The 13,294-nt window shown below is 48.5% G+C and overlaps 1 protein-coding gene across 1 annotated transcript in view; it reads right to left on the bottom strand.

The window, feature by feature from the left end:
* Window positions 1–13,294, bottom strand: part of LOC120394284 (GTPase IMAP family member 4-like) — a 37,346-nt gene that overhangs the window by 13,936 nt on the left and 10,116 nt on the right. Inside the window, exon 2 of the mRNA XM_039518531.1 lies at window positions 1,940–2,068. Within this exon, the coding sequence (XP_039374465.1) occupies window positions 1,940–2,068 (129 nt within the window). The remainder of the gene's footprint in view (window positions 1–1,939; window positions 2,069–13,294) is intronic.

A 13,294-nucleotide genomic window follows, 5' to 3' on the forward strand; every position in this document is an offset into this window, starting at 1 on the left:
CAGGAACCAGGGATAAAAGAAAAAAGGCAGGGAAATGAGAGGGAACTGTATGCAAATGAATAACTGACTCCACAACAGTAATCAAACCCTCCCTCCTGCAAATATTCATGCCCCCATACAAATAATTAAGTGCAAGCAGAACCCCACAAGAAAAACGCAAAAGAGACAGGTACCACACCCGAGTCTACCCCCAAATCTGAGATGGTCAGTGAGTGCAGTGGAGCTGTCAGAGCTGACCAGAGATTCAAGCTTGCAGTTAGTGCTCAAATACCTGTAGCAGGCATGACGGGCATGTGTGTTCTTGGTGCCCATCCTCGTCTCCATATTAACATTCCCCTATCTGGGTGTGCGGCTTAACCCAGTCCCCTCGGCCAAGTCATTCCTCATTCCAAACCCTCTCCTAGCTACAGTGTTGTGTAATAGGAGACTCTGTTGTGTCATAAAGAAAGTGCTTATGTTGCTGAAACCTTGACCATCCTTCAGCTTCCCGTCCCTGGCAGGAGTGCTCCCCCTCCACCCCGCTGAGCTCCCTTAGTGTTTGTTATTTTCCTGGGGCTCACCCGGCCAGTAGCCCAGAGTCGCGTGGTGGCCAGAAGGCAACATTCTCGTTACTGCTAGAGTGGATTCCCTTAAACTACCCATCCTGCTCAACAGCCTTTTACCTGCACCTCTTTGTGCAACACACCAAACCTCTGCTGTGCTGAATCCAGCCCATTACTGGAGGAGTGGTGAAGAGCAGTGAGGAGAGAAATAATACAAAGGGATCCAGAGAGATTCTAACAGAAAATGAGAAATGAGACTCATCTTGAGAAAAGCAGTTAAGGCATCTGTGGAAAATAATCCAAACTACAGACTGAGTGGAAGGGAGAAATGTGGGAAGCATTCTACTAAAAGAAACGTAGGGGTGGGAACTACAGGGGGGCGAAAGGCCAGGTGTTTTGGGGGAGCTGCACATACAAAGGCATCACATGAGAGAACAAGGAAAAACAGCCCTAATATATGGCTCTGTTGATACTGCACCATCAATATTGCATTTAATTCTGGGCACCACCTTTCCAAAGAGCTATTGACAAAATGAAGAGAGTGCACAGAAGAGGAAAAATGATCCGAGGGCTGAAGAGATCGGGGAAGATTAAAAGAGCTACATCAGTATGGCTAAGCTACATCACAGCTAAGGGCAGAAAATAACTGTCTAGCACTATCTAAGTGTTTTAACATCAAGAAGGGAGAAACATTATTTATGGTGATACAAGAGGGTATAACAGGAGTAACAGAATAAAGCTACAGCAAGAGAAAACTAAGGTTGAACATGAAGAAAAATTTCCTGAGTGTGAGATGTGTTTTACTAGACTGCAAACTATTCTCCTCAAGGGGAGAGATGGGAACCCTGCCACTTGGGACATTTAAAACTAGACTGAAAATTTTCCTTTAAATATCCTTTCTGGAACAACTCTGCATTCATGGGGAAATAGAGTGGGTGATCCACGAGGCCTTTTCCATCTCTAACGTCTATGACTTTACAACTGGAGGGGTTTAAATCACCCTGAAGCATGCCTGAACACTGGACACCTGCAGACTCTGAGGGCCAGGATGGTTCCTGTCTTTATGTGAAGGTTACTAGCATATGGTCTGATAAAACACACACATGCAAAACCCACATTAACTGTAGTTACAATCAGGTTAGGAGACATCAGAATCTAATCTGGCCTAGAAAAGATTTTGAAACCTGATATAGAAAAGCTGTCATCTCCCTGCCTATCACTGTGCCTGCAGCAGGCGTGGTAGAGCTACCTTCTCTGCTGGCTAAACATATAGAGAAATAGCAGCCTGTTTCTTGGGTTTTCTCCCTCTGACCCCAGCATTTTCACAAACCTTTTCCCTTTAAACATATCACAGGAGTTTAAAACAAATTTGCCCTCCCCCATAGACATACACAAACCTGTGTGCTGCTTTCTCCACCTGAGGAACAACAGTGTCTCTTCCTGCAGATCTGGCCAACTTCTCCACTGTTCTTCCAAGCTGCAGCTGCTGTTGTTTTACCAGGGAAGAGGATGTTCTCTTTTGGCCTCTGTAGAATAAGCTCAGTCAGAGAAAAAGTACAGTTTCACTATGAGTATGTGCTGGGGGTGGGGAGAAAGGAGGAGGGGTTAGTAATCAGCCAATTGCCTTTGCCAAAAAGCCTCTCAGCGTTTTACAGACACTGAAGGATGTTCTCCTGTTTCATAGAGACAAAAAGCATCTCATAAGCATTCAAGAAATGATCCCACTGTCCAATTGAGTTCTCAGTCCCACTGTCAGTGGATAGATCAGGAAAATCATTATTTTTATAAAGATCATCCATCATCTTTAGCCCAGAAGCTCCAAACCACTGACCCACTTCTCAGTGCCACTGTTTCTGGCACTTAGTACTCTAGGTTCTCCGCACCCTATGCCTAACCTTAAGGGTGGACCTCTGTGTTTAGTCCCAGGGCACCCCCACTGCCAGCTGCTATTCCAAGCTGTGTGCTCTAACCTGCCAGAGAGCTCAGGTTTCTCCAAACTCGAGTGCCCTGATCTTGAGCAGCCAAATCTCGATGGCAGGTTGGAGCACAAACACGAGACTGAAAGGCAGTTGGCACTGGCTAAGACAGCCATATATCATGGAAAGCTTCAGCTGCCAGTCATTGGATCTCATTCTGCCTTTGTCTACTAGATCAAAGGTCCATCTACTATCAGAAATCGTCTCCCCAGGAAAGTACTTACACACCATGATAAAGCTGCCTCAGCCGTCCCTTTGCTAAACTCAACAGATTGAGTCCCCTCAGTCGTTCCCCATAAGGCAGGCTTTCCAAACCTTGAATCATGGTTGTAGCTCTTTTCTGAATGGTTTCCAGTTTTACAACATCCTTTTTGAAGTGTGGATACCATAATGGGACACAGTCTCCATGAATGGTCTCACTAATTCTGTATACAGAGGTAATGCAACCTCCCCAATCCTTCTTGATAATCCTTTGCTCATACATCCAAGGACCAGCTTAGCCCTCCTAGCTACAGCATTGCCCGGGGAGCTCATGTTCAGTTAGGGGTCATGGTTGGAACTAAGTTCTTTTCAGATTCACAGCGGTCCAGGATCTAGTATCCTATCCTGAAAGTGGGTCCCTATAGAGTTTGTTCCTAAAAGGCTTGAGCCCCTATTGTTTGAGCTAAAGGCCCAGCTCTGAAGTCACCACAACTTTCACAATCTACCAAGTTCAAGCTATTGTGGGATCTCATGCGCTCCAGGCCAGCGACTTACCTCTGGTTCAACGAGCTGTTGGAATTCCCCAAAATGGCTGTAAGCCCTTTGCATTAGACCCTCCCCACCCAAACCCACCATTTTTCTGGATTAATATGTCCTTGTCTCTTGGCCTCCAATGGTATTTCTGTGCCCAGTGAAGAAAAGTTCAAGCAGACACGTACAGCCACAAAAAAGTGGGGTTTGCTTTATTGCAGTCTCGAAACAGAGTCTCAGACCCTTAGTATCTATCAGCCGCCAGAGACTTAAGCTCGCCAGTGCTTTAAGTATCAAGCCTCTTCTCCCATTCCTCTAGGGCACTTGGTCAATTGCAGACAGTAGTGCACCGCCACAGAGGACTGCACTGGCAACTTGACAAGCTAAATGGCTTCACGCTGTAGTAACTGCTCCAGGGTCCCCCTTCTCCACTCCATCAAATTTAAACTTCTTATCCTCACCTTCAGCACCGCTCTCTTCTGCCCTTGTGCCCTACAGCATCACCCTCCTCCTCCCAATGCCCTCTCAATGCTTTGTCCGCTTCTCCCACAACCATCTCTGGGCCTGTGTCCGTGCTGCCCCATACCCATGGGATACCCTGAGCTGATCCAGAAGACAACTATCCCTGCCTCATTTAAACCCTCCTGAAGAAACACTTCTACCATAATGCCAACAAGGAGTGAGTTAACAAGTACATTTATGTATTACTTTATACAGGATTAAAACACACTGCTCCGCCATGCTGCCTACCTGTCTTCCCTGAATCACTGTGAAACCGTCATCTTTTACTGGTTTCCTTCATCTCCCACCCCCACCCCTCATCCCTACCCTTTGCTGAAATAACTAAAAAGAGTAATCAACAGATGTGTGGTGCACCAGCCTACAGACCACCGCAGGTGCCCCCTCATGGCTCCCCAGTTTCTGCAGACTCAGGCAGGGTTACATTTGGGAGGTTTCCTTCACAGTAACAAGGGGTTGGAATATTTTACTAAACGTAAATTCTGCAGAAACTGAGGGCCCACGAGAGGGCTGCAAGAAATGCTTCCAATAAACATTGCATTCTCTGCACTTCAGACTTCTGGTCTTTTCCTCTGTCTGCAGGACAAGAACCAGGGGAGAGGGTGAAGGGAAAGCCCTCTAAAAAGTACCTCTACGAAATTTTCCTAGCGATCTCTCTGGAGGACTCCCATGAGTTCTCAGTGTGCATCAACACCCAGTTCCACCACACTGATTAGAGGCACAGAGAAATGTCCAGCACACAGAAACACAGCAAGCCTTGAACATTTCTATACCCTGAACCCACCTCCACACTACACAGAGCAAAGCCACTTACCAGAGGTCCCCTCTCCTGCTTCTTGCTCACCAGAGAGAAACTGCTGAGATTGGCTGGAAACCTCTGGAGTGGTGAACAGTTCCTGGCTGCCTCCCTCATTTGGTGACCCTGCGGTGGGCTCCAAATCATCGTCTAACTCCACTTCTTCATCAAAGACTTTGTCCTCTGGGTTAGGTCCACTTTCTGCCTCCTCCAGTCCCGCTGAAGTAACCCTGGGGCTCGTGGCAGTGGAGGTGGGGTCGTGGACAAGGATAGTGTCCAGCTCCTTATAGGACCAGCAGGTCCTCGGTGCAGCACCAGGGAGATGGTTTGCCTCCCTTGCCTTCTGCCTGCCTCACCTCCTTTATCTTTGTTCTGCATGGCACCATGTCGCGGTCAGAGCCCTTTTCACATAAGCCTTGAGCAATCTGCCTGTAGGTATCAAAATTCCTACGGCTGAAGTGCTGCTGGGACTGCAGAGCCTACTCTCCCCATATACTGGGTAAATCCAATGGCTCCGCTGTGCTCCAAGCAGGAGAGCATTTGGAGCATGCGGCTGCCATGGTCACCTGTGTTGGAGAAAAACTCAGTTCTCGCTTTTTCTTTGGGTGCAGCAAAATCAAATACTTTATTCTTTCTCCAGTAATTACAATAGAGGGAGGGAGTGCCCTAGGACACAGGGTCGCCCCAGTCCCGGACAGGTCTCTCAACTGGTAAACAATTACAGCAGCATTTATACCTTTGTTACAAACAATAACTAGCAATAATACAGACAATAATGAGCAACAACTGCATTTTGTTTATACATAAGCCATCCTGCTATCTTATTTTTCTCAGTTCCAGGAGACACCAGTCTACATATTTGGTTATCAGTTGCAAAGTCATAATAACTTTTTACACAGTTCTTTCCCTCTCGCCTCACACTATCCTCGCTTCTACAAGTCTCACATCATTAGGGTTACAGCTGGCCTAACTCTTGCTAACTACTAGCTTGACTCTTGCTAACTGACTGACATGCATTAAGATCCCCTTCAAATCCTTGTTAATTCTTCCCCTACTTCCACACCTGGGAAGATGTGATGAGACCTCTCCACGCTGAGCAAACAGGAAGTGGAATTGCAAAAATCCGCGTTCCATTAAAGGGGAGGGGCGGATGGTTGTTTACTTGGCTGTGGGGCAGCAGAGTTCAAACTGCTGACCAGAGTGGTCAGGATGAGCATTGTGGGACACCTCCTGGGGACCAATTAAAGTGATAAAATCAAGCACGGTGCCTACACTAGCACTTTGTTGACAAAGCTTTTGCAGAAAAAGCCTTATGTCTCTCGTCTGGGTGGTTTTATTTTGTCACCAAAACAGGGCACTTTTGTCGGCAAAGGTCTCATTGTAGTGTGTCCGCATTCACTTTTGTCAACAAAACTGTTATGTAGACAAGGCCTCAGTGTCAAATGTCCCCTTCCTGAGCAAGCTCAGAGAGAAGCCAAAGGCAAACTATGAGCTCATTTAACTGAAACCAGTATAAACAGGATTTAACTGAAACCAGCAGAATCAGGATTCATGCCCGAACGTGGAACTGAAACCACTTTAGTGGCACTGGTGGATGATCTCCTGCTCTCAATGGATAGAGGACAGACATCCATTCTCATCCTCCGGACCGCTCTGCAGCATTCAACACTGTAGACCATGAGATAGTGTCCTTGAAGGCCCTCTCCACAGTGTTCTGCAGAGACTCTATGCACTCCCCCAGCAGCGAATGATCCTCTTCTTCCTTCTCCTCAAGGCTCCAGCAGCTCCCAGGCAGCAAACACTGCAGCAGCGGCTCCAGCCGGTAGTCCAGTGGCCAGGCAGGAGGGACCCTTCTCAGGTGGTGGTGGTGCCCACAGCAGCAGCAACAGCTGAGGCACGGGTCCCTCACTCCCCTTCCCTGGGGAGCAGGCCAGCAGGTCCCCCCAAGGAGCTGCAGCAGGAGCAGCAGCAACCAGGGGGTCCACCAGGTAGCAGAGAAAGCGGGAGGGGTCTGGTCCAGACAAAGGAGTAGCTGGAGCTGCAGCAGCAAAAGCCCAGGCCTAGCAGCGGTAGCAGCCCTCCAGGCCAGAGGGCTACAGGAGGGTGGCGTGGAAGGCAGGAGTCTGGTCGAAAGAAACCGTGCTTGCCACTGGATGAGTAGTTTTCTGTTCCCTGCGTGACCAAAGCAGGAGTTTCCCTAGAGCAGTCAGGAACCTGCTAGAACCAATTAAGGCAGCCAGGCTGACGAGATACCTGGAGCCAATTAGGAACTTAGCAGAATCGATTAAGGCAGGCAAGCTAATCAGGACACCTGACTTAATGTAATGCACCTGGCTAGGGACAGCTCCAGCCCCAGCTCCCCCTACTCTGCCTCAGCTCCAGCTCCCCCCGCCTCAGTGCTGCTGCTGCTCTGCCTCCAGCTCCTGGGCTTCTTTTCTGGCCCCTCTGGCTCTGGCCCAGCTCTGCTCCCCAGCTCAGCTCAGGCCCCTGCTTTCTCCTTAGCTCGTCCCCGCTCTGTCTGACCCAGGCAATTCCAGCTCACACGAATGACTGGATCCACCCTGGCCTCTGGAATTCCTGATTAGCCTGCCTGCCCTGTCAGGCTGACCTGGAGATTTGGCCTCTCCCTATCGCCCCTGGGGACTGTCAGTCTCAGGGTCCTGATTTCCCATCCACCCTTCCCCTTTTAGTGCTGGGAGCTAGCAACCAAAACACACCCATTGAGTGTTAGTAAGGGGACAACAGCCCCTTTACATTAAAAAGGACCTCCCGTCAGTCAGTGAGGGGTGTGCAAGGAGCTGAGAGTGAGAGGGTGTGCTGCTGGAGGACTGAGTACAGGCGCTATCTGGCATCAGGAGGAAGGTCCTGTGGTGAGTATAAAGAAGGTGCTGGGAGGCGGCTATGGGGAAGTAGCCAAGGGAATTGGAACTGTCACACTGCTGGTACAGGAGATGTTGTAGACAGCTGCTATCCCCAGGTCCCTGGGCTGGAACCTGGAGTAGAGGGCAGGCCTGGGTTCCCCCCATCTCCACCCCCCGCCCAACTCCTTACTTTACACAAGGGGAGTTGACCTCGACTGTGAGTCACATCAGATGCGTAAGGTCTTTGGCCTGTCCCTGATCCACTGCGGGGTTTGTTCTCCTCCTTTCCCCTATGCTGGCCAGTGATGAGGTTAGCTGAGGAAATGGCAGGTTTGAGCCACTAGCAAAAGTGGCCCAACTAAGGGCTGCCGTGGACCTCTGAGGCGAGCAAATGTGCCAGAAAGTGCAGGGCCCTCCAAGGCAGAGGAGGAACTTCGTCACAGTCCCCAGATGAAGTTATTCTTTCTTGTTGCTTGTGCTGCGGGTAGCTGCCCCTATGCTGTCTTCTCAGCCTCTTTATAACTGGTATTTACCTCCGATACAAATGTACTGACATTGTCTCTGTCTTACAAAGCTGGACCCAGGCAGATGGGCAAATTCACACTCCTTTGTGTAGAATAAACCTCTTTATTAGATTGATCTAGAGATGTTTTACTAATGTATTTCCAGCATATAAACATAATTCTCTATATCACACAATGATATTCATTACCAACAGGGGCAGCTCTAGGAATTTGGCTGCCCCAAGCAGTCATGCCTGCGGGAGGTGCACGGGAGCCGCGGCTCCAGTGGACCTCCCACAGCTGCGGAGGGTTCGCTGGTCCGCGGCTCCGGTGGAGCATCCGCAGTCATGCCTGCGGGAGGTCCACCTGAGCCGCGGGACCAGCGATCCGTCTGCAGTCATGCCGGCGGGAGGTCGACTGGTCCTGTGGCTCTGGTGGACCTCCCGCAGGCATGACTGCAGAAGGTCCGCCGGAGCCGGCTGCCGCTCTGCCGGCAAAATGCCACCCCAAGCGCGCGCTTGGCGCGCTGGGGTCTGGAGCCAGCCCTGATTACCAGCATGACAACAGTTTGGTCTGATATCATGCAAGATACTCTTTGGATAAATATTATGACACTAGTGAGTGTTATGTGCAGTGAGTTTGTCAGGCCTGGTAAGGTTTGTAGTTACAGGCAGTGAACCGTTTGCCAGTGGGCATTGAGAGGCTTATAGGGTCACACCATCCTTTAATTTTGTATTAACTAAGTCCCGTATCAGCCACTCCATTATCTTGCCTAGGATCAATGTCAGACTGACAGGCCTATAATTACCTGGGTCATCCTGTTGATCCATTTTAAACATTGCCACAACATGAGTTTTCTTCCAGTCTTCTGGAATTTCTCCAGTGTTCCAAGACTTATTAAAAATCAACATTAATAATCCAGGGAGCTCCTCAGCCAGTTCTCTTAAATCTCTAGGAGGCAAGTTATCTGGCCATGTTGATTTTAAAAGGTCTAACTTTTAATAGGGACTGTTTTAGCATCCTCCTCTGTTACTAATAGAATGGAAAGTATTGCATCATCATATGATATGACTGTATCATCTACCTTTTCCCCAAATACTGAAAAGAAATATTTCTTGAACACTGCTGCGTTTTCCACATTATTGCTGTCAGTTCTACCATTTCCAGATAGTACTGGACCAGTACCTTTATCAGATGTGACCAGGGTCCCAGGAAAAAGAAGCCTCAATTAGGGCCAAACTGGAAAGAATGGAGCAAACAATCCCCAAAGCTGGTGGATATTCCAATACTTAGATTCACCAAGGCAGCATAAAGCAGCTTCTATAATACCTCACTGGTTACCCAGAAGCCAAAACACAGTTCCCTTAGAGCAACCCAGCCCCATGCATTCCACCGAGACACTTAAGTCAGATGTGATAAGGGAGCAGGTGCAACCAGCATTTTTCAACATGTCTTTCCAGTCCATTACATGGGTGGTACACCCCAGAGAATGGTGGGTGGACCAGGTACACCCCAACTGCAGCACATACATAGAAGGGTTGAAGCAACAATTTAATTGAGGAGTGAGAAGATGCACATGGAATCGTCGCTGGAAAAGGGATTTGTGGGCAGCAGGAAACACAGGGTTGGGTGTATGAAATCTGGGGAGCCGTTTGGTAACTAAAGTAACTGATAAGCCAGAATGTAAAATTGCAGCAGCAAATCAATGAGCTACTGGCACCGCAACTGTCTGCAATCACAATGGGATGGAAAAGGGCAGCAAAAGTGAACCTGTGGCTAACTCAGTGGACAGAAACCTCGTGACATGGGTGGGGGGTGGCTTCAGAAGGCTAACTTGGGAAGAGGAGGTGAGTATGGGGATACAAAATGCTCAGCTCTGGGGCTGGCACCTGTTTAATAGTTACCATGGTACCTTGGAATGGGATGGCTGCTAACGTGGTCCCCATGAGGCCTATGGGAATAATAAGACAGTGAGGACCTCCCTGGGAACCACTGGAGGACAGATGGGGAGGATGGAATGGTGTAAAATGGACAATAATTCAGTTAAGTAATTGTTTGCCCAGAGAAAATATTTAAATGTATCCCTCCCCAATGGCCATGGAGGTGCAGAATTAACATCCTGTTGCAAATAGGGACCATTAGGGGGGCTATGTCTGGGGTGTTTTCTGAGAATGTGCACAACATTTGGGGACCAAGCATCTGGCACAGTTACACACATCTACATGCTGCCATCAGGACTATGGTACACAAACGGATCTGCGGAACTCATTGCTTTGAACAATCAAGCCAGTGTGTACTACCCAATTCCATACCACGTGGTCAAGCTGGCTTGGACAAAACCCCATTTTTCTGAGACTATCCAGTGGACTTGTGATCTGGACAAAAGTACATGGACACTGCAGAGGCAGCTCGCTGCAACTGCCAATAACTGGACACATTTCAAATACACACTCCAGAATGGTGTTACCGGGTTTTAACCCTGTCAAAAGGGAAGAAGCAGAGTTCTTGGTAATGGCCTGAATTTTGGACTATATTACAAGGGTCAGGGCTCCCGATGTTACTGTGGATCATTATGGCTGTTGACCTATTATTAAGTATACTAATCCTGCACTGTATACTGTGGTGGCTAAGGGGGACACAGCACCACAAAGAACAACCTCTATGTATAAGTAACGTAATAGACCCTCCGCCAAAGTGTAACCGATAACCCGGACGCAATCTTCTCAGGCCCATCACTGTGGGGAGTCTGATCGGACTAATTGGACTATACCTGCAGTCTGTCCGTACAAGGGAAGGTGCAGGGCACTATACTGCATAGGAAGCAGTGGAGCCCTGACACATTCCATCTTAATACCTGGCCCTCTCAGGAAATGTGTCACCACATGTCCTATGTTTCTCCCGGATACCTGGGCAGGAGGATCCCAGAAGGAAAAAGGGGGTGGAGTGTTAGTATATAAGCCTGTTTGTTAGCCTGAGATAGAATTTTGGGTTTAACTTTTGATACTCTTACATCCTTACTAATGTGTGAAGAACAAAGAAACTGTGCTGCATTTCCCACAGCCAGCTGGGTTTGTTAGTATAATGGGAAGAGAAAAGAGATGGAGCAGGGCATGGTGGGAATGCAATGTAGAGGCTCACATGGCCTCAGCTCCTATCCTGAGGCAAGGTCAAGCAACCAGTCAGGAGGGGCAAAAGGGATTAGGGGGGTGGTACAACACACTAAAAAGACCAGAGAAATGCCTGCCCCTGACCGGAGTATAACCTCTCTCCTTACTCCTCCAGTGGGGTACAAAGATCCCAACTCACAACCCTCCAGAACAGAACATGACCAGAAGTGGTAAGGGGTGTGACTAGGTGCAAACAGTACGGGTATATTTGAGCCTGCTAAGAAGGAGTGGGGGAAGTGGGAAGGGGAATGGGGCAATTGGGAGTTGGTAACAGGGGAAATGGACCATGGGGTAAAGGCCTGTGGTGTCAGAGCTGGGAACCTTGCATCCGCCGAAGTGGGCATTCACCCACGAAAGCTCATGCTGCAAAATGTCTGTTAGTCTATAAGGTGCCACAGGATTCTTTGCTGCTTTTACAGAGCTGGGAACAGAACACATCCGCCCAACAGGTGTGAAGGGCTTCAGAATGTGCTTGCTTGGAAACTAAACCCCGATAAACATCGCATTGTCTGCACTTGGACTTCTGGTCTTTTGCAGCTCGCTGTCTGCAGGACAAGAACCAGGGGAGGGGGTGAAGGGAAAGCCCTCTGATAGCAAGCAGTCAGAGCAGCTTCTTTACTAAGGGCCATGTGTCTTGTGTCAGTTGTAAGAAGCTGAGCTCAGGAGCAGGAAGCAGGCTGTGTTCCCTAACTCTGAAGCATTTTTGCAGCAGGTTAGTTATACTGTTAACCATCTACCAGGGAAACTTGGGCCATGCTAATTATAGCAAGGAGAAATTGGGAGGGAAAAATAACTTCTATTTTAATTCTATGCATTAAATGTTGTTTTGATTTTAGCCAAATGATTCTAGTTAACTTTCTCAACTAGTCTGATTCACAACTCTTCTGTAACTGTAGTAATGGGAAAAGTCATTTATATTTTGTTGTTCTCAGTTTTTGTGTAACCCTTCTGCCCATCAGAGTTGGCAGCAACAAGGGCTGAGTTATTACCTAGGGGTTCCGTTTCAATAATGCAATTTAAAACCGTCTTGAGCCCCGTCCCAGTGACCTGGGACAATTACATACCACCCCCCCCCGGGCGCCTCTAGGAGGCAATACTTCCCCTCTCGCAAGCACAGAGTCTGAGTGTAGCAAAAGCCTTTTAATAAAGGAGGGAAACAATGCAGCATTATGTTGGGGAAACACCACAAACAGGATTCATAACACAAACCATGAGCAAAAGACCCACCCCCGAGTAAGTTTAGCAGCATCCTTTTCCCTTCAGGGTCTTAAGTCTAACCACCCAAAAGATCACCCCAAAGTCCCAAAAGTCTCTTGAGTCCAGCAACCCCAAAATCACCCAAAAGTCCAGCAACCCAAAAGTCTCTGTCCCTGGTCAGTGCAGCCACAGAGTTCAAAAGTTTATCTGCAGAGTTCTACCCCCACCCCCCAGCTGAGTGGAAATGGAGGGGGGAGAGAAATGGGCATGCGGGGTGTTAAGGGGCACCTTACATGGTCCAAGGCCGACTGCTCCACCTCTCCATGGGGTTCTGCAGCCTTCACCACAAGCCGCTCCAGCCATCCCACAAACTGCTCCACTCTGCTCCACTTCACTCCACTCACCATCCCACAAACTGCTCAGCTCTGCTCCCCATTCCATGGGCCATTCCAACCATCCCACAAACTGCACTGCTTTGCCAGCTGCTTAGAAGTAGGGAATGTTCATGATGGAAAGGCAGCTGGTTTCTCCATGCCATTAGAAAAAACGTGGGAAAGAACTGCACCCACTCAATATGATGAAGCATCACAGGCCAAATGCAATGGTAGCAAAACATCAAAGTGCGTAAGAACTTCGGCTGATGCCAATTCATAGATTCATAGACTCTAGGACTGGAAGGGACCTCGACAGGTCATCAAGTCCAGTCCCCTGCCCTCATGGCAGGACCAAATATTGTCTAGACCATCCCTGATAGACATTTATCTAACCTACTCTTAAAAAGCTCCAGAGATGGAGATTCCACAACCTCCCTAGGCAATTTATTCCAGTGTTTAAGCACCCTGACAGTTAGGAAACTTTTTCCTAATGTCCAACCTAAACCTCCCTTGCTGCAGTTTAAGCCCATTGCTTCTTGTTCTATCCTTAGAGGCTAAGATGAACAAGTTTTCTCCCTTCTCCTGATGACACCCTTTTAGATACCTGAAAACTGCTATCATGTCCCT

Source organism: Mauremys reevesii, unplaced genomic scaffold, assembly GCF_016161935.1.
Source record: "Mauremys reevesii isolate NIE-2019 unplaced genomic scaffold, ASM1616193v1 Contig47, whole genome shotgun sequence".
NCBI lineage: Eukaryota > Metazoa > Chordata > Testudines > Geoemydidae > Mauremys > Mauremys reevesii.